At 39.5% G+C, this 22,019-nt stretch overlaps 1 protein-coding gene across 1 annotated transcript; it reads right to left on the reverse strand.

Annotated features, from left to right (window-relative positions):
* Positions 1-20,438: 20,438 nt before the first annotated feature.
* On the reverse strand, positions 20,439-21,253 carry LOC131427221 (uncharacterized). The gene is made up of 2 exons (XM_058590213.1): positions 20,663-21,253; positions 20,439-20,588 (listed from the first exon to the last, which is right to left on the reverse strand). The coding sequence occupies exons 1-2, from the start codon at positions 21,251-21,253 to the stop codon at positions 20,439-20,441; spliced, it is 741 nt and encodes a 246-aa protein (XP_058446196.1).
* Between the last annotated feature and the right edge of the window lie 766 nt (positions 21,254-22,019).

The following is a 22,019-nucleotide window of genomic DNA, read 5'->3' on the forward strand; positions in this document are numbered from 1 at the left end:
GTATAGAGGTACAGTAAAGTAAATTCTGCATAATTCTTTAGGAGTATTATTATGGTTTTAAGAAGAACCGAATAGAAGTCTGGAATAGAGAACTGGACCCTGAGTTCAAGACCTAAATTTAGATCCAATAACAGACTCAGAATCCAGTTTCAGTCGCTGCTGGTTCTCGTCTTGATGGCCAGCAAGCGAATGAGAGATGCGACCTGAGCGTTTGAGGTTGTAACCACGCAGAAGGTGCATTCTCCGTCGCTGCTGGTTGATGATTCCACTCCCACGACGTCTGCTTCCATCGAACGCACGAAAAGAAATGATCGATTTTCGACCACGGTTCCCCTTTTATACGCATTCAGTTGAAGATATGTGCCTGACTACCTCAAAATCGTCGTCCTTGCGCGAAAAACCCAAGCGAAAGTAAAGAATTTTCCGCGTTGTTTTCAAATTTTAAGAAAACTTAATTTTTGAGTTGTTTGTGGTTATCGCACACTGATCAAAATATTATCCTGAATTCCTGATCATATTTTTGATGAAATGGTGAAAGAATTATGTTGCTACCATTAATACAAGTCGAGATATTCACGATTAAGTTCTGCCCATTCTTCCATATGGCTAATTTTGAAAAGGCGCCCCATAGTAAAGTAAGTCGTATTCACGACAAAATAGCCGCATACAGAATTTTAATGTCGATTATTTCATTTCGGATTTGCATATTTTATTGAAAGAAACTATCAACATGCTGAAGGGACTCGTTTCTAGCATTCACAAGGACCAAATTGAGGAACTCACTGCGATATTCACCTCTTTTCGGAACATTTTTCCCGGACGATTTGTTGTACAGCAGCAGATATTTTGTTCTCTTCCTTAGAACGCGTTCTGATTCTTATCACTCTCTCAGAGGGTAAATTTTGAAAAGGCACCCCATAGTAAAGTAAGTCGTATTCACGACAAAAATGGGTTGTATAGAGGTACAGTAAAGTAAATTCTGCATAATTCTTTAGGAGTATTATTATGGTTTTAAGAAGAACCGAATAGAAGTCTGGAATAGAGAACTGGACCCTGAGTTCAAGACCTAAATTTAGATCCAATAACAGACTCAGAATCCAGTTTCAGTCGCTGCTGGTTCTCGTCTTGATGGCCAGCAAGCGAATGAGAGATGCGACCTGAGCGTTTGAGGTTGTAACCACGCAGAAGGTGCATTCTCCGTCGCTGCTGGTTGATGATTCCACTCCCACGACGTCTGCTTCCATCGAACGCACGAAAAGAAATGATCGATTTTCGACCACGGTTCCCCTTTTATACGCATTCAGTTGAAGATATGTGCCTGACTACCTCAAAATCGTCGTCCTTGCGCGAAAAACCCAAGCGAAAGTAAAGAATTTTCCGCGTTGTTTTCAAATTTTAAGAAAACTTAATTTTTGAGTAGTTTGTGGTTATCGCACACTGATCAAAATATTATCCTGAATTCCTGATCATATTTTTGATGAAATGGTGAAAGAATTATGTTGCTACCATTAATACAAGTCGAGATATTCACGATTAAGTTCTGCCCATTCTTCCATATGGCTAATTTTGAAAAGGCGCCCCATAGTAAAGTAAGTCGTATTCACGACAAAAATCAGCCGTTCTAATGGCTCTAAAATTTTTCTAAAGAACTATTAGGATTTGTTTTTCGCAAATCGCAGGTAATTATCCTCAGTTTAGTGCAAATCAAGAACAATTTGGTTAGATTTGTGCACTTTTCGCTGTGTGAAATTCACAGTAATCGAGATCAAGTGAAGCCTTTTTTTGCGAAAAATGTTCCGAGTTTAATATCGTAGAGAATTACGCAATTTGACCCTTCTGAATGTTGGAAATGAATCCCTACAGCATATTGATAGTTTTTTTTCAATAAATTATGCAAATCCGAAATGAAATAATCGACATTGAAATTCTATATGCGGCTATTTTTATAGCCGTTAGGACCGCCCATTAGTGAAAAAGCTACAAACGAAATCACACAAAAGGAAATCTCTTAACAAAAATTGAATCAGTTTGGATTCTATCGCCACTGCGAGCAGATGTGTTTTGTGTCGTCTGCACAGCTAGTTTCGCTTTCGACAAGAGCGATTACGTCACAGCTGCCAGTCATTTCGATGGATGAAAAAGCAACGTTGGAGAGCATTATAAAAAATCAGCCGTTCTAATGGCTCTAAAATTTTTCTAAAGAACTATTAGGATTTGTTTTTCGCAAATCGCAGGTAATTATCCTCAGTTTAGTGCAAATCAAGAACAATTTGGTTAGATTTGTGCACTTTTCGCTGTGTGAAATTCACAGTAATCGAGATCAAGTGAAGCCTTTTTTTGAGAAAAATGTTCCGAGTTTAATATCGTAGAGAATTCCGCAATTTGACCCTTCTGAATGCTGGAAATTAATCCCTACAGCATATTGATAGTTTTTTTCAAAAAATTTTGCAAATCCGAAATGAAATAATCGACATAAAAATTCTGTATGCGGCTATTTTTATAGCCGTTAGGACCGCCCATTAGTGGAAAAGCTACAAACGAAATCAAATAAAAGGAAATCTCTTAACAAAAATTGAATCAGTTTGGATTCTATCGCCACTGCGAGCAGATGTGTTTTGTGTCGTCTGCACAGCTAGTTTCGCTTTCGACAAGAGCGATTACGTCACAGCTGCCAGTCATTTCGATGGATGAAAAAGCAACGTTGGAGAGCATTATAAAAAATCAGCCGTTCTAATGGCTCTAAAATTTTTCTAAAGAACTATTAGGATTTGTTTTTCGCAAATCGCAGGTAATTATCCTCAGTTTAGTGCAAATCAAGAACAATTTGGTTAGATTTGTGCACTTTTCGCTGTGTGAAATTCACAGTAATCGAGATCAAGTGAAGCCTTTTTTTGCGAAAAATGTTCCGAGTTTAATATCGTAGAGAATTACGCAATTTGACCCTTCTGAATGCTGGAAATGAATCCCTACAGCATATTGATAGTTTTTTTTCAATAAATTATGCAAATCCGAAATGAAATAATCGACATAAAAATTCTGTATGCGGCTATTTTTATAGCCGTTAGGACCGCCCATTAGTGAAAAAGCTACAAACGAAATCACATAAAGGAAACTCTTAACAAAAATTGAATCAGTTTGGATTCTATCGCCACTGCGAGCAGATGTGTTTTGTGTCGTCTGCACAGCTAGTTTCGCTTTCGACAAGAGCGATTACGTCACAGCTGCCAGTCATTTCGATGGATGAAAAAGCAACGTTGGAGAGCATTATAAAAAATCAGCCGTTCTAATGGCTCTAAAATTTTTCTAAAGAACTATTAGGATTTGTTTTTCGCAAACCGCAGGTAATTATCCTCAGTTTAGTGCAAATCAAGAACAATTTGGTTAGATTTGTGCACTTTTCGCTGTGTGAAATTCACAGTAATCGAGATCAAGTGAAGCTTTTTTTTGCGAAAAATGTTCCGAGTTTAATATCGTAGAGAATTACGCAATTTGTCCCTTCTGAATGCTGGAAATGAATCGCTACAGCATATTGATAGTTTTTTTTCAATAAATTTGCAAATGCGAAATAAAATAATCGACATTAATATTCTGTATGCGACTATTTTTATAGCCGTTAGGACCGCCCATTAGTGAAAATGCTACAAACGAAATCACGTAAAAGAAAGCTCCTAACAAAAATCTAATCAGTTTGGATTCTATCGCCAATGCGAGCAGATGTATTTTGTGCCGTTTGCAAAGCTAGTTTCGCTTCCGATAAGAGTGATTACGTCACAGCTGCCAGTCATTTCGATGGATGAATAAGCATCGTTGGAAAGCATTATAAAAAATCAGCCGTTCTAATGGCTCTAAAAGTTTTCTGAAGAACTATTAGGATGTGTTGTTCGCAAATCGAAAGAAAATATCCTCAGTTTAGTGCAAATGTAGAACAGTTTGGTTAGATTCTTGCACTTTTCGCTGTGTGAAATTCACAGTAATCGAGATCAAGTGAAGCCTTCTTTGTTTTTGCGAAAAATGTGGAAAAGGGGAATGCTTGCATAATTCATACAATTGATCAACTATTTGATATTCGGAAGTGTTAAGGAACATGTCATTTGTTTTCGTATTCACGACATCCAGTTATGTCTCTGACATTACCCACCCGCCTTTTTTTCTTAGCATAACGTTATTAAAAAATCTCTAAATATGGCTATACTGTAGCCGATACGTTGGTATTTATTCCACAGGGCGAATATGACGAGGATGATTCAGAAGGAAGAATAAGAAGCCAGTTGTCAGGTCTTGTCTTAGTTATAGTGAAAATAAATAAACAAACAGTTTTTATCTGATAATCAAGATCACAAGCGAAAACGTAAGATCAAGATGTAAGTTAAACAATAATCTAGAATGGTTAAGCCACCATGAATATATTAGTAGCTGTATTGATATTTGTAGATTCGTGGGTGTTTGTGTTCATTTTTCATCTTTTGTGCTAGTGCCGGTGATATTTAGACTGATTGTTGCAGTTTAAAGTACGATTCAGACGGTCCGGTTTCTTCCGTCACCGTCACCGGAACGTCAACGTCCGTCACCATCATTCTGATTCACACGATCCAGTTTCCTATCCGTGTCCGTCATGTCATTTTCTTACACGTAGAATTTGAAAAACTTAGATTCGCACAATTTTATTCCACTAATACAAAATCTGGGAGCTTTTGAAGCCAATCAATCTGCTGTTTCCCTACTTTTTAATCGAATAAATAACTTTCAAAATTAACTAGAAAGAGGAAAAAACAAAACAATCATTTCCACTCAACAACGTAACGTTCTTTGCAAATCTACTGATAAGTTAAATTACTTATATGTGGTATATTTCGTTTAAAGGTGGGATCTTGACACCGAATACATACATAGCAAATGTCAGCTCAATACCGTAATCATATGAATCGTGCATGTGTGCGATAATCACAGTCCGTCATATATTCTTTCGGAGAAATGTTGACGGAGCTTGCCGTTGACGGACGTTGACGTCCCGGATCTCTGCTGGATCGTGTGAATGCGCAAAGGGAAAACTCATTTGACTAATTTTGACGGAGGCCGACGTTCCGGCACAGACTAACAGACATTATAAAAATCATTTTTCGTGATGCACTAGTTCCACCTATATTGTACTGCGCGAACTATTTACTATCGGTACACCCCTTGTGTTACGAAAAAGTTTTTTTACTAGTTGGTTTCCCCTCGTTTGTCAACACCGATCAGCTGCTTGCAGGGTTGCCTGATTTTATCGAAATATTTGATAATGAATCGTCACAATAAATTATTGGATTACGTTGATAATATATTTAACTTTTTTAGCGATGTTGGAAGGTAAACATTTATTTTTCTCAACGTTGTTCATCTAGACTATTTTTGATTGTGTTGGTAATTTTCACCCGAAATTAAGTGACGGCAGAACAGAAGCAAGTAAATATTGTAACAAAACGAGTTCGATTTTGTATTGCGTTGTAGAATGAGAAGTAGGCACAATTCTGTATATAGTTTTGGCAATATGAAAAAAATAAACACAGTCTAGATGACAGACACGATGATAGGGTAACGTGGCGCCACCATAACATATGCGAGTACTGTACCAACTAAAGGAATATTCGAAATGACCGTTTATTTGGTTAAAGAATCTAATTTGAGTGTCCTGTCTGTTAGTCTGTGGTTCCGGTGACGGTAACGCAAGAAGCCGGATCGTCTGAATCGTACATAATACAGCAACGAAAAACATAAAAAACAAGTTTGTTTTGCACCGTAGCAACTAGCTTAAAGCGTTGCCAGAAATGATCTCCTTCCACATTTTTAAACTATCGCAATGAAAGGGATTAATTTGCTAGGCTTACTTGTTCAGGCTGTGAACCAAACATTGGCGGTTCGTTTGTATGGGACTTATACCAAATACAAATAATAATACCCCTAAGTCGGTGTTCCTCGTGAAAAGAAAGAACGAAAAAAAACGAAATAAACAAATCACGTGTTGGAGTGATTTTAAAAGGTATGCGCTGCTGAAAAAATAGAGTGAGTGAAATCAAAACAAAGTTTCAAAAAGTGCACGCTCTTCGCAATAAGAGTGAGCGGGATAAGGAACCAGAAGCGTGATTTTGAAAGTGCGTGCTCCTCGCCATAAGAGAGAGCGAAACCAAGCGATTCTAAATGCCAAGTGTTGCTAGAAACAGCCAAGTGATCAATTAAGAGAGTCGAGTGACTTAGAAAGCTTACAATGATAAAATTCGTACAAAACACTAAAGGAAGCTGCCGTTTGTGTTTCGATCCCGATCACAAGAAAGATATGGTTGAGTGCGACGAGTGCGACCGTTGGTTCCACCTCTGTTGTGTTCAATTAACAGTCGTACCAACCAAAGAGGAAAGATGGCTCTGCGCAAAATGCGTGCATCATCATAACGAACTGCATTCATTAAAAATGACCAACAAGGTCAAAGACGAGCAAATAAAACAATTCTCAAGTAACATGGGCCCTAAATTTGAGCCAGAATGATGGATAAATCCAGATAATGGCTGGACAATATATTTGAAGCGGCAGGCATTGGTTACTTTACCAAAGTTCTACGGTGCACCAAGGGAGTGCTCGAAGTTCAAAAAGGTGTTCGATGAGACATACTTGGGAAATTTAATGCGCTTGGAACATTCATTAAAAGGAAGCGTGTATAGAAGCGTCCGACAATTAATGCTACACCAAGAAAACGTTCCAAAGATTCTAGAAAGGCTAGAAGAGCGTTTCGGTAACCAGGATTTGGTGCATAAGGAACTCTTATATGAGTTCACAAAAATAAAGAAAGATAGCAATAAAGTGTCTTCGGACCTATCACACAATCAAAACAACTTTGAGATAAATAATAAATTCGACTGCACTGCGCGTTAATACACCGGAGATACAAGAGAAAGAAGAGTCACAAAAGTTACCTGAAAAACCATTAAACTTTAAAATGGCAGATATGAAGAATTATGGAAATATAAAATTTTTTTTTCAACGGATCAGGAGCAGAGATGCCATTTATACAGATTTATCTGTATTATACAAATTTTTACATACGCATACAGAATACTGATTCGATACAGATTTCTTAAATTTAATACGAATCTCCCAAGAAGCAAAATAAAAACTTTTGCGTATGAGCAATCTATTAGTATTTGATTGGAGTGACGTGAAGCAAAGTCTTGGACTCATTGAATCTACCATTCTACAGCAATAATGTGTTGGAATAACATCTTTTAACGTCATTTTATTGTTGAAATTTGATTTTGTTAGTGAATACAGATAAATACAGATTTTTTATAGAGAGTAATATAGATTTCCTATGAAAATATCTGGCATCTCTGATCATGAGTTTGGGGATAACGCGATGTTAAAACATACCCTTGATGAAAACAACAAAAGAATCAACGAGGTCGAAAAAAAAATCCAATAAAGATGAAGCTTGTAACAACGATGAGCAGAAGTACGAGACATCAGAACAAGGAATCAGAACAAATTGGCTCAAATGGCACGTTCCCCTTGATATTTGGAGATTTGTGCCTGGTCATCAATTTGTTTTTAGCATCACTTTTCCGATATATAAGAGAGAAGGATCGAAAGGAAAAGGTAAGGAGGATGAGAAAAATTGACGACACAAAAACAACAAAAAAGCAGAAGTAAATTCTGCAGCCCTAAGGGATGCTGAACAATCTGTTGGGGTTCACATTTAGTGGAAGCAGAAGTAAATTCTGAACCTCTACGAGATCCCGAACAGTCTGCTGTAAAACCTATTTAAGTTTGTTACTATGTGCGCTCTTTCTGATGAACGAACATCACACGAACAATACTCAGCACGTTGAATAGTAGCCATGTGATAATTGAGTTTGCAATGTCCAGTCAGAGCTCTGACCAGAATACTGCAATGATGCTTGGAAAAATGCAGTAGACACTTTGCCATTTTCAGATTCAAATCTGGTAAAAATGCATTTGTCTGAGCGCAAGTTTGCAAGCTGCGCCAGTAGCTTGCATGATTGGATGCAGCCCAAGAACGAATCTTGTGCTTTATCCAACTAGTTGAAAGTGGTAAAGCTTGTTCAGGACCAACGAAATCATTCATTGCACCAGCTCACCAGCCTATTCATTTCCAGTAATACTAGAATGGCCTGGTACCCATAAGAAGTAAACAGCATTTGAAATGCTGAGGTCTTCAATTTGAGTTCGACATGCGATCAATAGATTCGACGGGGTTGACAACATGGAACAGGAAACCAGTGGATCAATTCTTGGTAGAAAATAATTCCGCCGGATGCCATACGGCTTACCTGTTTGGTGGACTTATACCAACGGTACAGGTGGACCGTAGCGTTATTCTTGCCAGTTGGGAAACCGCTACCGACACTACACGGCTATCTAGGCTGCTCAGAGAGGGAAGTTGACATCGATGGTCAACTTCCATGGATGGCCGAGCAGCCGACGAGTACGAGACATACAATTCGTGTGAATTTCCAATTAGTGTCTCTGAATGAGATGGCGACATTGCAAAGAAACTAGTTAAGATAGATAATAATACAAAGTTAAAAGATCCGCTCGATATAAAAACAATGAGTTGGGATCTTTTCGCATACGGTCACGTTAGAGACAACATTGACAGCAACGATGTGAACGAAATTTCATTAGAGTTAGTATCTAACATAATACAAATATTTCAAGCGGAAAATAAAGAAATTAAATTGCCTTCGTATGCAGCATGGAGCATGATGGATCTATGATACCCGCTTGTGAGGAATTCTGGCAACCGTCAGAAGGCTAGCTGCATTCCGGCTGCTGTCAAAATTGTTATAAACCCCTTTTGCGACAGAACTGTCCCGAACAAGCTCACAGAGCAAGAGACCGTGGATACTGTGATCACCGGGTCGGCTTGCTACTGGGTAATTGGAGGGGCTACGCGAGTGAAAATTGTGCGCGAAACTATTGTCTTCCTATGGCTGTGTTATTATATAAATTTACGAGAACAACAAATGTACAGGAAACTTGGTGTTTTATTATTTTAAATAAAGAAAAATGTGTGTTGGTGTGTTTGGTGTTTATTGACTATTTGGGTTAGGGTCTATTTTCCACTGTGGTACGTACCGACGATGATGCTGCGTTATAGATGACGAGCGCTCGTTGTTGCTTCTAGATGAGGTTGGTAGTTTTTATGTGGGTTGAGTGGCGTCCTATAGGACTGACGACGGAATGGCGCCTGCCGTTCAAAATGGCGGTTGGGTGGCGTGGCGGGACTGAGCTTAACGGCGTCTACCTTCTTTGACACAATCGGTGGGCCACGGACGATACCGTATTGGCTTCACCGAGAAGGGCCCTCCTTTACGTTTAGGGCACACCGCCCGAGGGTTGTAACCGGTCTAACTCCTTTACGGTTAGACGTAGATAGTTATTACTACCTAGGTCGACTCGTGAGCGAGGCGAATTTGAAGTATGAAATCAGGTCCTGATGGAATGGAATCGAGAGGTAGGATTCTAATTCCGTCATTAATTAGATTGTCAGTAATTTACCTGGATGAACAGATCAAACTTTAGCCACTGACACTGATTAGCAAATTGAAGGCTTTGACTTAATCGCACTCACATCTAATGCTCACGAACGCCGTAATACTTCTGACCAATGGCGGGTACCTTGAATTCTCCTTCCCTAACTACCGCCACCCACCCTTTTCATTTTCAATTTCTTTCCAGTCCCAACTAACCACCACCCACTTCAGAGGTGGCATATTTTTGTATAACAGTTTTCCATTTTACCCATATAAGTCAATTTTATTTTATTCTTTACAATATTCTGTTAAGTGTTTTGTACCTACTAATAGTTTTACAATATTTAATTTATTTAATTATTTATATTTTTAAAATCTATATTAGCCTATTACCCTACTATTAAAATCGATATTTCACAATCAAGAAACACAATAGCTTGATTATATACAATAGCACATGAATGAAAATCTAAGACCTTGTAACAACGGTTACATTGTCCAGGAGAAATTGCGGCATTATCTTGCCGTACGTGTCTTGTTTATTTATGGTACTTCATATCATCTGATATGTAACTGTCCCGCATTGACGCAGCTACGTATCCGGGTTTTTGGTTCTCCATACATGGTTGAGTCTGTGTATGCGGAGCTAGAATTGAAGGATATTCTCTCGTTTCTCACCCAATGTGGTAAGGAGCTATAGTCAGAAGAGTTCATCGTTCTTCCTGGAGTGAATGAATCCCTTCTGTATTCACCTTAAATAGGGTTTAGCAGATTGTTTGGCATCCTTTGGGGAGTACCGAATTTACTTCTGCTCGTACATACTGCGAGTCGTTCTGCATTCTTCCGAGAGTGCAGAATGGTGTCGCTTTTGTAAGATCTCTAAATCCTCTCGGGGGTTGGAGGTTTTATTAACAGCAGACTGTTCGGGACCTCGTAGAGGTTCAGAATTTCCTTCTGCTTCTACTAAATGTGATCCTCAGCAGATTGTTCGGCATCCCTTAGGGGTGCAGAATTTACTTCTGCTTTTATTGTGTTTTTGTGTCGTCAATTTTTCCCATCCTCCTAGTCCAACCCTTACCATTTCCTTTCAATCCTTCCCTCTTATATATCGGGAAAATGATGCTAAAAACAAATTGATGGCAAGGCACAAATCTCCAAATATCAAGGGGAACGTGCCATTTGAGCCAATTTGTTCTGATTCCTGATTCCTGATTCTACATTTGCACTAAAATGAGGATATTTTCTTTCGATTTGCGAACAACACATCCTAATAGTTCTTCAGATAACTTTTAGAGCTATTAGAACGGCTGATTTTTTATAATGCTCTCCAACCTTGCTTTTTCATCCATCGAAATGACGGGCAGCTGTGACGTAATCGCTCTTGTCGGAAGCGAAACTAGCTTTGCAAACGGCACAAAATACATCTGCTCGCAGTGGCGATAGAATCCAAACTGATTCAATTTTTGTTAAGAGATTTCCTTTTATGAGATTTCGTTTGTAGCTTTTCCACTAATGGGCGGTCCTAACGGCTATAAAAATAGCATACAGAATTTTTATGTCGATTATTTCATTTCGGTTTTGCATAATTTATTGAAAGAAACTATCAATATGCTGTAGGGATTTATTTCCAGCATTCAGAAGGGTCAAATTGCGTAATTCTCTACGATATTAAACTCGGAACATTTTTCGCAAAAAGGCTTCACTTTATCTCGATTACTGTGAATTTCACACAGCGAAAAGTGCACAAATCTAACCAAATTGTACTTGATTTGCACTAAACTGAACATCTGCTCGCAGTGGCGATAGAATCCAAACTGATTCAATTTTTGTTAAGAGATTTCCTTTTATGAGATTTCGTTTGTAGCTTTTTCACTAATGGGCGGTCCTAACGGCTATAAAAATAGCCGCATATAGAATTTTAATGTCGATTGTTTCATTTCGGATTTGCATAATTTATTGAAAGAAACTATCAATATGCTGTAGGGATTCATTTCCAGCATTCAGAAGGGTCAAATTGCGTAATTCTCTACGATATTAAACTCGGAACATTTTTCGCAAAAAAAGGCTTCACTTGATCTCGATTACTGTGAATTTCACACAGCGAAAAGTGCACAAATCTAACCAAATTGTTCTTGATTTGCACTAAACTGAGGATAATTACCTGCGATTTGCGAAAAACAAATCATAATAGTTCCTTAGAAAATTTTTAGAGCCATTAGAACGGCTGATATGGTGTAATGCTCTCCACCGTTGTTTTTTGTCGTGAATACGACTTACTTTACTATGGGGTGCCCTTTCAAAATTAGCCATATGGAAGAATGGGCAGAACTTAATCGCGAATATCTCGACTTGTATTAATGGTAGCAACATAATTCTTTCACCATTTCATCAAAAATATGATCAGGAATTCAGAATAATATTTTGAACAGTGTGCGATAACCACAAACAACTCAAAAATTAAGTTTTCTTAAAATTTGAAAACAACGCGGAAAACTTTTTACTTTCGCTTGGGTTTTTCGCGCAAGGACGACGATTTTGAGATAGTCAGGCACATATCTTCAACTGAATGCGTATAAAAGGGGAACCGTGGTCGAAAATCGATCATTCGTCATCTAACACTCGATGTGGATAGACGAATAACCTACTACGACTAATTTCGATTTTGTTTTATTTTTTTATTCGCAGTTGTCTACCTACCCAAGCTATGGGTAAAAACCGCCATAGATCCGAGAAGGATCCAAAGGATGCTAAGCGTCTGAAGCCAAGTGATGTACAGGTAAACGACCGTTTGCTGAGTAAAAACCAATATGCTGATCTGCCAGTAGATGTCGAAGAGGAACTGCAGAAGAAGGAAAAAATGCCGCCTTTCTACCTGAAGGGCTTCCCACCAACTCTACGTTCGGATTTCAACACACTGATCAGCAAAGGACTACAGGCAACAATCCGTTTATGTACTGAAGGCTACAAAATAACTGTTCCGGCTTTGAACCACTACAAAGGAGTGGAATGCTATCTGAAGCAGACAAAAGCGGAATACTTCACACACGATATTGCCGCCAACAAACCTATGAAGGTTGTACTTCGAGGACTACCCGACATGATGGAAGCCGAACTAAAGCAGGCACTGTCGGAGGCTGGACTAAAGCCTTTGATGGTATTTAAAATGAAGCGACATAATACGGACAAAAAGTTCAGAGATCAACTGTACCTGATTCATCTGGAGTAGGGCTCCATCACCACGAGTCAACTGAAAACGATTAAATCGTTATTTCACATAATCATCGAATGGCAAAAGTATAAACCGGTACATCGGGATGTCACACAGTGCACGAACTGTTTGAACTATGGCCATGGAGCGAGGAATTGCCACATGAAAAGTCGGTGCGGGAAATGTGCCGAACCACACAATACCAACGATTGCTTACTAGATGACATCGCTGTAAAATGTGTGAACTGTGATGGCGACCATCCATCTACTAGCAAATCGTGTCCCAAACGTGCTGAGTTCACAAAAATTCGACAACAGACGTCCCGTAAACAATCAACGCGCAAGAATGTTCCACAGAAGGATGAAATTAATTTCCCACGGCTCCCACCGAAGAGGGATATTCCGAATTTGCCGCCACTTCCTCGCAGCAATCCAAAGACTTCAGCCGCTGGATCTCAAAAAGAATCTTCCTCAAGAATCCCTCCTGGATGGGGCAATAATCAACCACAAGCAAAGGATGACTCTGGTGATTTATTCTCTGCTGAACAACTGATCGTCATTTTTGAAACAATGACAACAAAACTACGAAACTGCAGAACGCGGTTAGATCAAATCAACGCCTTAGGCAAATTCATCATCGAATATGCAATATAATGAGTTGGTTATAGTAAATTGGAATGCTTGCTCACTCAGGAGCAAAACTGCTGAATTGTCCGACTTTCTTCAAGAGAAGAATGCCGATATTGCTATTTTAACTGAAACTCATCTTAAACCTGAAATTTCTATTTTTATTTCCAATTACAGGATTCACAGGCTCGACAGGACAACTACCAGAGGAGGGGGAGTTGCCATTGCCGTTAAACGATCCATTCAGCACAGGCTTCTGTCAGCCTTTAAATTGCAACTCATAGAAGCCATCGGAATTGAGATTACAACGACGATGGGACCCATCATCATCATTGCAGCGTACTGCCCCAAACAAACCAATCTTCGAGATGGTACGTGTGCATCATTGAAGCGAGATCTAGCTCAGCTCACTCGACGACAGAACAAATTCATCATTGCTGGGGACCTGAACGCACGGCATGAGCTGTGGGGAAACAGAAGACAGAATCGAAACGGATTCGTACTTGCCGAAGATTACGAAGCTGGACAATACAACATCTTCGCTCCGGATCAACCAACGCGACTTTCCAGATCGGGAGTTCATTCCATTTTGGATATATTCATCAGCAACATCGCCATAGACAGCTCTCCGGTTGTCTTCAACGAGCTCTCTTCCGACCACTTTCCAGTAATATTGACGTTGGGATCTTCACCAGAAACAGTGCCTATTCAACCTCGGAGGAACTATTATCGCACCGATTGGGTCCAATTTCAACATATCGCCGACCAACTTATTAATATCGATTTGCCACTTGATTCCCCGATGGAAATCGATGCAGCCCTATCTTCCTTCCAGCATTCAATCACAGTCGCTCGTGATAGGACGGTTCCAGTACAACATATGCCGAGTTCCTCTCTTCAAATCGACAGTGTCACCAAGAAACTCATCCGACTTCGAAATATCTACCGGAGGCAGTATCAACGAACTGGCATCCTAGATAGGAAGACTACTTATAACAACTTAACTAGGATAATCCAGGAAAGGATATCTAAGCTTCGCAACAGGAACTTCCAGCAAAAGCTTCGAGAAATTCTCCCACATTCAAAGCCCTTCTGGTCCTTAACGAAGGTGCTTAAGAAAAAACCGAAGCCTATTCCTCCTCTGATGTCACCCCAGGACGCAGCTGAAGGAATACCTTTAATCACACCTGTAGAGAAGGCAAATGCGCTAGGCCAGCAGTTTGTGTGTTCTCACAATTTAGGACTTAACATTGTTAGTCCATATGAAAGAGCCGTTGCTGATAGCGTAGCTGAGGTTGACCAATCAGACAGCTTGATACCTGAGGAAAGTAGAGTCAATGCGAATGAGCTGATGGCTTTTGTGAAAAAATCCAAAAATATGAAGGCCCCCGGTTTCGACAACACATTCAACATTGAGCTGAAACATTTGAGTATTCGCTCATTTGTCTTCTTAGCTAAAATTTTTAACAGGTGCTGGGAACTTGGTTACTTTCCTTCAATGTGGAAGTTAGCTAAAGTTATCCCAGTTTTGAAACCGGGGAAAGATCCTTCCTTTTCCAAGAGCTATCGGCCCATCAGCTTACTCTCTGCCCTATCCAAGCTGTTTGAAAAGTCAATACAAAGGCGAATTCTTGCTTTCGCAGATGAACAGGATATATTTCTGGAAGAACAGTTTGGGTTCCGGAAAGGAAGATCCACCATCCACCAACTCACAAGGGTTAACAACGTCATCCAGCAAAACAAATCAGTGTCCAAAACGACTGCCATGGCAATATTGGATATTGAAAAGGCATTCGATAATGTGTGGCACGATGGACTGGTGTTCAAACTGCATCGGTATAATTTTCCCATGTATCTTATTAAAATTATCAAAAATTATCTTGCAGATAGAGCATTCCAGGTTTCTCTGAATAATGCACTTTCAGAAAGATTTACTATTCCTGCTGGTGTACCCCAGGGAAGTATCCTAGGTCCCATTCTATACAACATTTTTACATCAGACATCCCACCTCTTCCAGGTGGTGGTGTTCTGTCACAATTTGCTGATGATACTGCCATTCTTTACAAAGGTCGTGTCATTAATGCTCTGAAGAATAAACTACAGACAGGTCTGGACACTTTTACGGAATATTTTACAAGCTGGAAAATTGTGATCAATGCAGCAAAAACTCAGGTCATCTTGTTTCCACATTCAAGATCTCCAAAACTTGTTCCATCAGACGAATGCAGAATACGATTCGGTGATGAGGTCATTCAATGGTCCGATGAAGTTATCTATCTAGGACTCACCTTTGACAGACATCTGATATTCAGGTCACATGTTGACAAAATCGTTCAAAAATGCAGCATACTCATTAGGTCTCTGTATCCGCTGATTTGTAGAACATCTAAACTATGCCTGAAGAATCAGATGGCTGTCTATAAACAAATCATCTACCCCGCAATTGAATACGCAGTCCCTGTTTGGCGGGGCTGTGCACGAACACACAAACTTAGGCTTCAGCGCATTCAAAGTAAGATCTTAAAGATGATTCTAAATCTACCCCCTTGGACAAGAACTAGTGAAGTACATGAGATGGCCTCACTGGATATACTAGAACAAAAATTCGAACAATACTGCACGAAATTTGAAGAGAGGTGCTCAATCTCTGAAATACAAATAATTTAAAATTTGTACGTATTAGGTTAAGGATAGTTATAAGTAGGTAGACATCTTATAAATAATTAAAATAAATATTATGATTAAACATTAGTATGTAAAACAAGAGTAACTAAAACATTTAATATTAATAACGAATCGTATGAACAACAAAGATGAAAGGCCAAAGGGTCAAAACACTTGTACTGTAAAATGTTGATGTAATACACAAAAATAAGATTAATAAACAGATATTTATGCAAAAAAAAAATGCGAAAATCGATCATTTCTTTTCGTGCGTTCGATGGAAGCAGACGTCGTGGGAGTGGAATCATCAACCAGCAGCGAGAGAGAATGCACCTTCTGCGTGGTTAATAAAAACCTCAAACGCTCAGGTCGCATCTCTCATTCGCTTGCTGGCCATCGAGGCGCGAGGACCAGCCAGCAGCAGCAGCGGGAGTTAAATTTTCACCAGCAGCGAGAGAGAATGCACCTTCTGCGTGGTTAATAAAAACCTCAAACGCTCAGGTCGCATCTCTCATTCGCTTGCTGGCCATCGAGGCGCGAGGACCAGCCAGCAGCAGCAGCGGGAGATAAACTTTCCACCAGCAGCGAGAGAGAATGCACCTTCTGCGTGGTTAATAAAAACCTCAAACGCTCAGGTCGCATCTCTCATTCGCTTGCTGGCCATCGAGGCGAGAGGACCAGCCAGCGGCAGCAGCGGGAGTTAAACTTTCCACCAGCAGCGAGAGAGAATGCACCTTCTGCGTGGTTAATAAAAACCTCAAACGCTCAGGTCGCATCTCTCATTCGCTTGCTGGCCATCAAGGCGAGAGGACCAGCCAGCGGCAGCAGCGGGAGTTAAACTTTCCACCAGCAGCGAGAGAGAATGCACCTTCTGCGTGGTTAATAAAAACCTCAAACGCTCAGGTCGCATCTCTCATTCGCTTGCTGGCCATCGAGGCGAGAGGACCAGCCAGCGGTAGCAGCGGGAGTTAAACTTTCCACCAGCAGCGAGAGAGAATGCACCTTCTGCGTGGTTAATAAAAACCTCAAACGCTCAGGTCGCATCTCTCATTCGCTTGCTGGCCATCGAGGCGCGAGGACCAGCCAGCGGCAGCAGCGGGAGTTAAACTTTCCACCAGCAGCGAGAGAGAATGCACCTTCTGCGTGGTTAATAAAAACCTCAAACGCTCAGGTCGCATCTCTCATTCGCTTGCTGGCCATCAAGGCGAGAACCAGCAGCGACTGAAACTGGAGTCTGAGTCTGTTATTGGATCTAAATTTAGGTCTTGAACTCAGGGTCCAGTTCTCTATTCCAGACTTCTATTCGGTTCTTCTTAAAACCATAATAATACTCCTAAAGAATTATGCGGAATTTACTTTACTGTACCTCTATCCAACCCATTTTTGTCGTGAATACGACTTACTTTACTAAGGGGTGCCTTTTCAAAATTTACCCTCTGAGAGAGTGATAAGTTTTTGATCGTGAATATCTATTGTTGTATCTAATGAATCAACATAATTCTTGCGACATGCCGACATGGAAATATGATCACAATTTTATGATAAAATTTTCAGTTTTGTGACATAGTCTCAAATAATTCAAATTTAAACTTTTCTGAAATGTTTGGTATAAAAGAGTATCAAAAAGATAATTCATAAGGCGCGTTTGCCTTTCTCGTATTTTTAAAGCTCATAGCTCAGTGATCTGTGAAAGGATTTATATAATCTAACTACCAATAGAATCGAAATTTTTCAATTTAAACGTGTATAGCAAAAGCATTGAAGTATTTCAATAGTACTATTGAAAAATCTGTCTCATTTGATCCATGTCAACACCATGTCAGAACGCGTGCTGAAGAAGAGAACAAAATATCTGCTGCTGTACAACAAATCGTCCGGGAAAAATGTTCCGAAAAGTGGTGAATATCGCAGTGAGTTCCTCAATTTGGTCCTTGTGAATGCTAGAAACGAATCCCTACAGCATATTGATAGTTTCTTTCAATAAATTATGCAAATCCGAAATGAAATAATCGGCAATAAAATTCTGTATGCTGCTATTTTTATAGCCGTTAGGACCGCCCATTAGTGAAAAAGCTACAAACGAAATCACATAAAAGGAAATCTCTTAACAAAAATTCAATCAGTTTGGATTCAATCGCCACTGCGAGCAGATGTGTTTTGTGTCGTCTGCACAGCTAGTTTCGCTTTCGACAAGAGCGATTACGTCACAGCTGCCAGTCATTAGCATTGGGAAAAAAACAACGGTGGAGAGCATTGCACAATATCAGCCGTTCTAATGGCTCTAAAATTTTTCTAAAGAACTATTAGGATTTGTTGTTCGCAAATCGTAGGGAAATATCCTCAGTTTACTGCAAATCAAGAACAGTTTGCTTAGATTTGTGCACTTTTCGCTGTGTGAAATTCACAGTAATCGAGATCAAGTGAAGCTTTCTTTGTTTTTGCGAAAAATGTGAAAAAGGGGAATGCGTGCATAATTCATACAATTGATATTCGGAAGTGTTAAGGAACATGTCAGTTGTTTTCGTATTCACGACATCCAGTTATGTCTCTGACATTACCCACCCGCCTTTTTTCCAATGCTAATGACAGGCAGCTGTGACGTAATCGCTCTTGTCGAAAGCGAAACTAGCTGTGCAGACGACACTGCTCGCAGTGGCGATAGAATCCAAACTGATTCAATTTTTGTTAAGAGATTTCCTTTTATGAGATTTCGTTTGTAGCTTTTTCACTAATGGGCGGTCCTAACGGCTATAAAAATAGCCGCATATAGAATTTTAATGTCGATTATTTCATTTCGGATTTGCATAATTTATTGAAAGGAACTATCAATATGCTCTAGGGATTCGTTTCTAGCATTCAGAAGGACCAAATTGAGGAACTCACTACAATATTCACCACTTTTCGGAACATTTTTCTTGAACGATTTGTTGAACAGCAGCAGCTATTTTCTTCTCTTCCTCAGAACACGTTCTGATTGGCTGGTGTTGACATGGGTCAAATGAGATAGGTTTTTCAATAGTGTACTATTGAAATACTTTAATGCTTTTGCTATACACGTTTAAGTTGAAAAATTTCGATTCTATTGGTAGTTAGATTATATAAATCCTTCCACAGATCACTGAGCTATGAGCTTTCAAAATACGAGAAAGGCAAACGCGCCATATGAATTGTCCTCTTTGATACTCGTTTATACCAAACATTTCAGAAAAGTTTAATTTTGAACTATTTGAGATTATGTCACACAACTGAAAATTTTATCATAAAATTGTGATCATATTTCCGATGGCATGTCGCAAGAATTATGTTGATTCATTAGATACAACAGGAGATATTCACGATCAAAAACTTATCACTCTCTCAGAGGGTAAATTTTGAAAAGGCACCCCATAGTAAAGTAAGTCGTATTCACGACAAAAAACGAACAGAAAGCACTATAGATGGATCCCAACCGGTGGAGTCGAAGGGTTATAACAATCAGATAATCGCTAAAGTTCCAGATGGATTTCAGCAATAACGTAAATCACAGAACGTTAGCGACAAGGGCACCGGTGATGTCTACTAAGAGAGTAGTGCGTGTCACATGAATAAAGAAATATCTCGGTTAATTTTTCAAAAGGGCATAAAAGCAAGTGACAATTTCTCTTTGTTTACTTTCTCTTCTGTTAATTACCAAGCGGTTTCCACGTTTATCACTCAACTCTTTGCATGAAATGATACTCGAAACTTTCGACTTTCAAATAGAATAGTGATATCAAAGAAAATCTTTTTAATCACATGACAATAATCGAAAGAGAGAGTGAATAAAGAGAAACTGTCACTTGCTTATACGCCCTTTTGAAAAATTAACCGAGATATACATTTTATTCAAGTGTTTTTTTTAATAACGATAAGTCCTTTCTGGCACGATATTCAAACACAACTTACGTGTACTCAATAATAAAAGGATAACCTCGATATAAACATGATATTTAGATTTGGATCATTTTGGATAGCATGAAGCAAGATAAAACATACAGTTCACGTCACAAAAATTATAATATAATAATTTACATATTTATATAGTACAAGATGGTGTCTTCTATAACCACTCGGTTGTGGTATGTGAGCGATAAAGTGCATTGTACCACACAATCACTAAATATATTGAAATCGAATCTTTTAGCAGCGATAGCGCCTTTTATTGAGGATGTAGCTCAAACAATTCAAGTGGACTGTATATCGAAGGCTCAGCGTACGCGAGGTTAAATAAAACATCCGCACACATAAGCGTCTGAATAATAACTAATATATTTCGTCACCTTACACGTCTAACAGTTTTTAGTTGAATTGAAAGTAATGTCTGTAGAATACACTGAATCAAATGTTGTTAGTACTGCGAACATCCTCCCGGCCGTTGAAATGGCTGCATTTCATAAGCTATGATGCATCCAATTCTTCATCATCAAGTGGTAACAAACATACGTTTTTCACTGCCCGTTTGATGACAGAATCATTCGTTTTCAAAGTCACCACTCGCACGTGACCATCCTTGCCTGGATGCAACTCTATTATACGAGCCAGATTCCACTGAAGCGGAGGGAGATTTTCATCGACAATCAGCACTAATGCGCCAATATTGAACTTAGTCGTTGTGAAATCACGTTGTCGTCGTTGAAGCCCTTGAAGATAATCTGTTGACCAGGTACGCCAATACTTCTGTTTAGGTCTTGCAGAATCTGCCATCGTGATAGTCTACCAAGTTTGACATGTTCGTATGATGGCTCGAGAACTGCTTGAAACTCTCTACCTTTAAAAAAATGAGCTGGCGTAATAGCAGTCAAATCGTTTGGATCGTCTGACGATGGAATCAATGGACGCGAATTTAATATCGCCTCAATTTGCGCCAAAACGGTCGTCAATTCTTCATATGAAAGCTTGTGGTCCGCCAGTATTGGGCGCAGATGGAATTTAGTTGACTTCACACCAGCTTCCCATAGTCCCCCAAAGTGAGGACTACGAGGAGGAATAAATGACCACTCAATGTTCCGTTTAGCACAAAAGCCATTCAATTTTTTCTTATGCATTTCACTTTCAAAAAGATCGGCCAATTTCGCTAACTCATTGTTCGCACCGACGAAATTGGTGGCATTATCGGAAAATACCTTTCTCGGCAATCCCCTTCTGCTCACAAACCGCTGGAGAGCTGCCAGGCATGCATCCGTTGATAGATTCGACACAGCTTCCAAATGCATTGCACGTGTGGTCATGCAAATGAATACGCATACATAACCCTTTATCATTATAAATTTTCTTACGGACGCTACCGACTTCAACGTAAAGGGGCCAGCAAAATCTATTCCGACATTAGCGAATGGGTATGCACTTTGAACTCTATATTCCGGTAAATCTCCCATTAGTTAGGTTGCTCTTTTGGGGTTTGTGCGATAACATGGAGTGCACTTATGGATCACATTTCGAATGACGGTTTTCGCTCGAAGAGGCCAAAATTGTTGCCTCACAACAGCAAGTAAACCCTGCTGACCGATATGCATGTTACTCATGTGCAAATGACGAATAATAGCAACGGTTACGGGATGTTTAGACGGTAATAGTAACTGATGTTTGCTACCATAAGGAATATTAGAGTGTCGAATTCGCCCTCCTACACGTAGTATATCATCCCTCTCGTCGATAAAGGGATTCAAGCATTTCAGTGAATATTTGAAATGAGTTTCTTCCTTCAATGCACGAATTTCGGCTCCAAAGCCCTCTCGTTGGGTCAGTCTTACTATTAATAGCAATGCACGTCTCATTTCGTCAGCTGTAGGCAGCCCCTTTGTAAAATTTTTTCTTCCGCTTTTTATGAAATCCGTGAAACGAACGACGTAGGCCATGGATCTCTGCATAATAGAAAATCTGCTGATAGTGTCAAATATTTTCAATCGCTGGTGAACGCCCGTGGTGAAAAGAACAACTCGCATTTCTGGAATTTCTGCTGAAAGTATTGGCGCATCTTCA

Source organism: Malaya genurostris, chromosome 1, assembly GCF_030247185.1.
Source record: "Malaya genurostris strain Urasoe2022 chromosome 1, Malgen_1.1, whole genome shotgun sequence".
NCBI classification, from domain to species: Eukaryota; Metazoa; Arthropoda; class Insecta; order Diptera; family Culicidae; genus Malaya; species Malaya genurostris.

Excerpts from the sequence above, each read along its gene's own strand:
- LOC131427221 (XM_058590213.1), bottom strand. The coding sequence starts at position 21,253 with ATGCATTTGGAAGCTGTGTCGAATCTATCAACGGATGCATGCCTGGCA. Across the intron at positions 20,589-20,662 it reads AGGGCTTCAACGACGACAAC|TGGAATCTGGCTCGTATAAT; the intron begins GTGATTTCACAA and ends CCTCCGCTTCAG.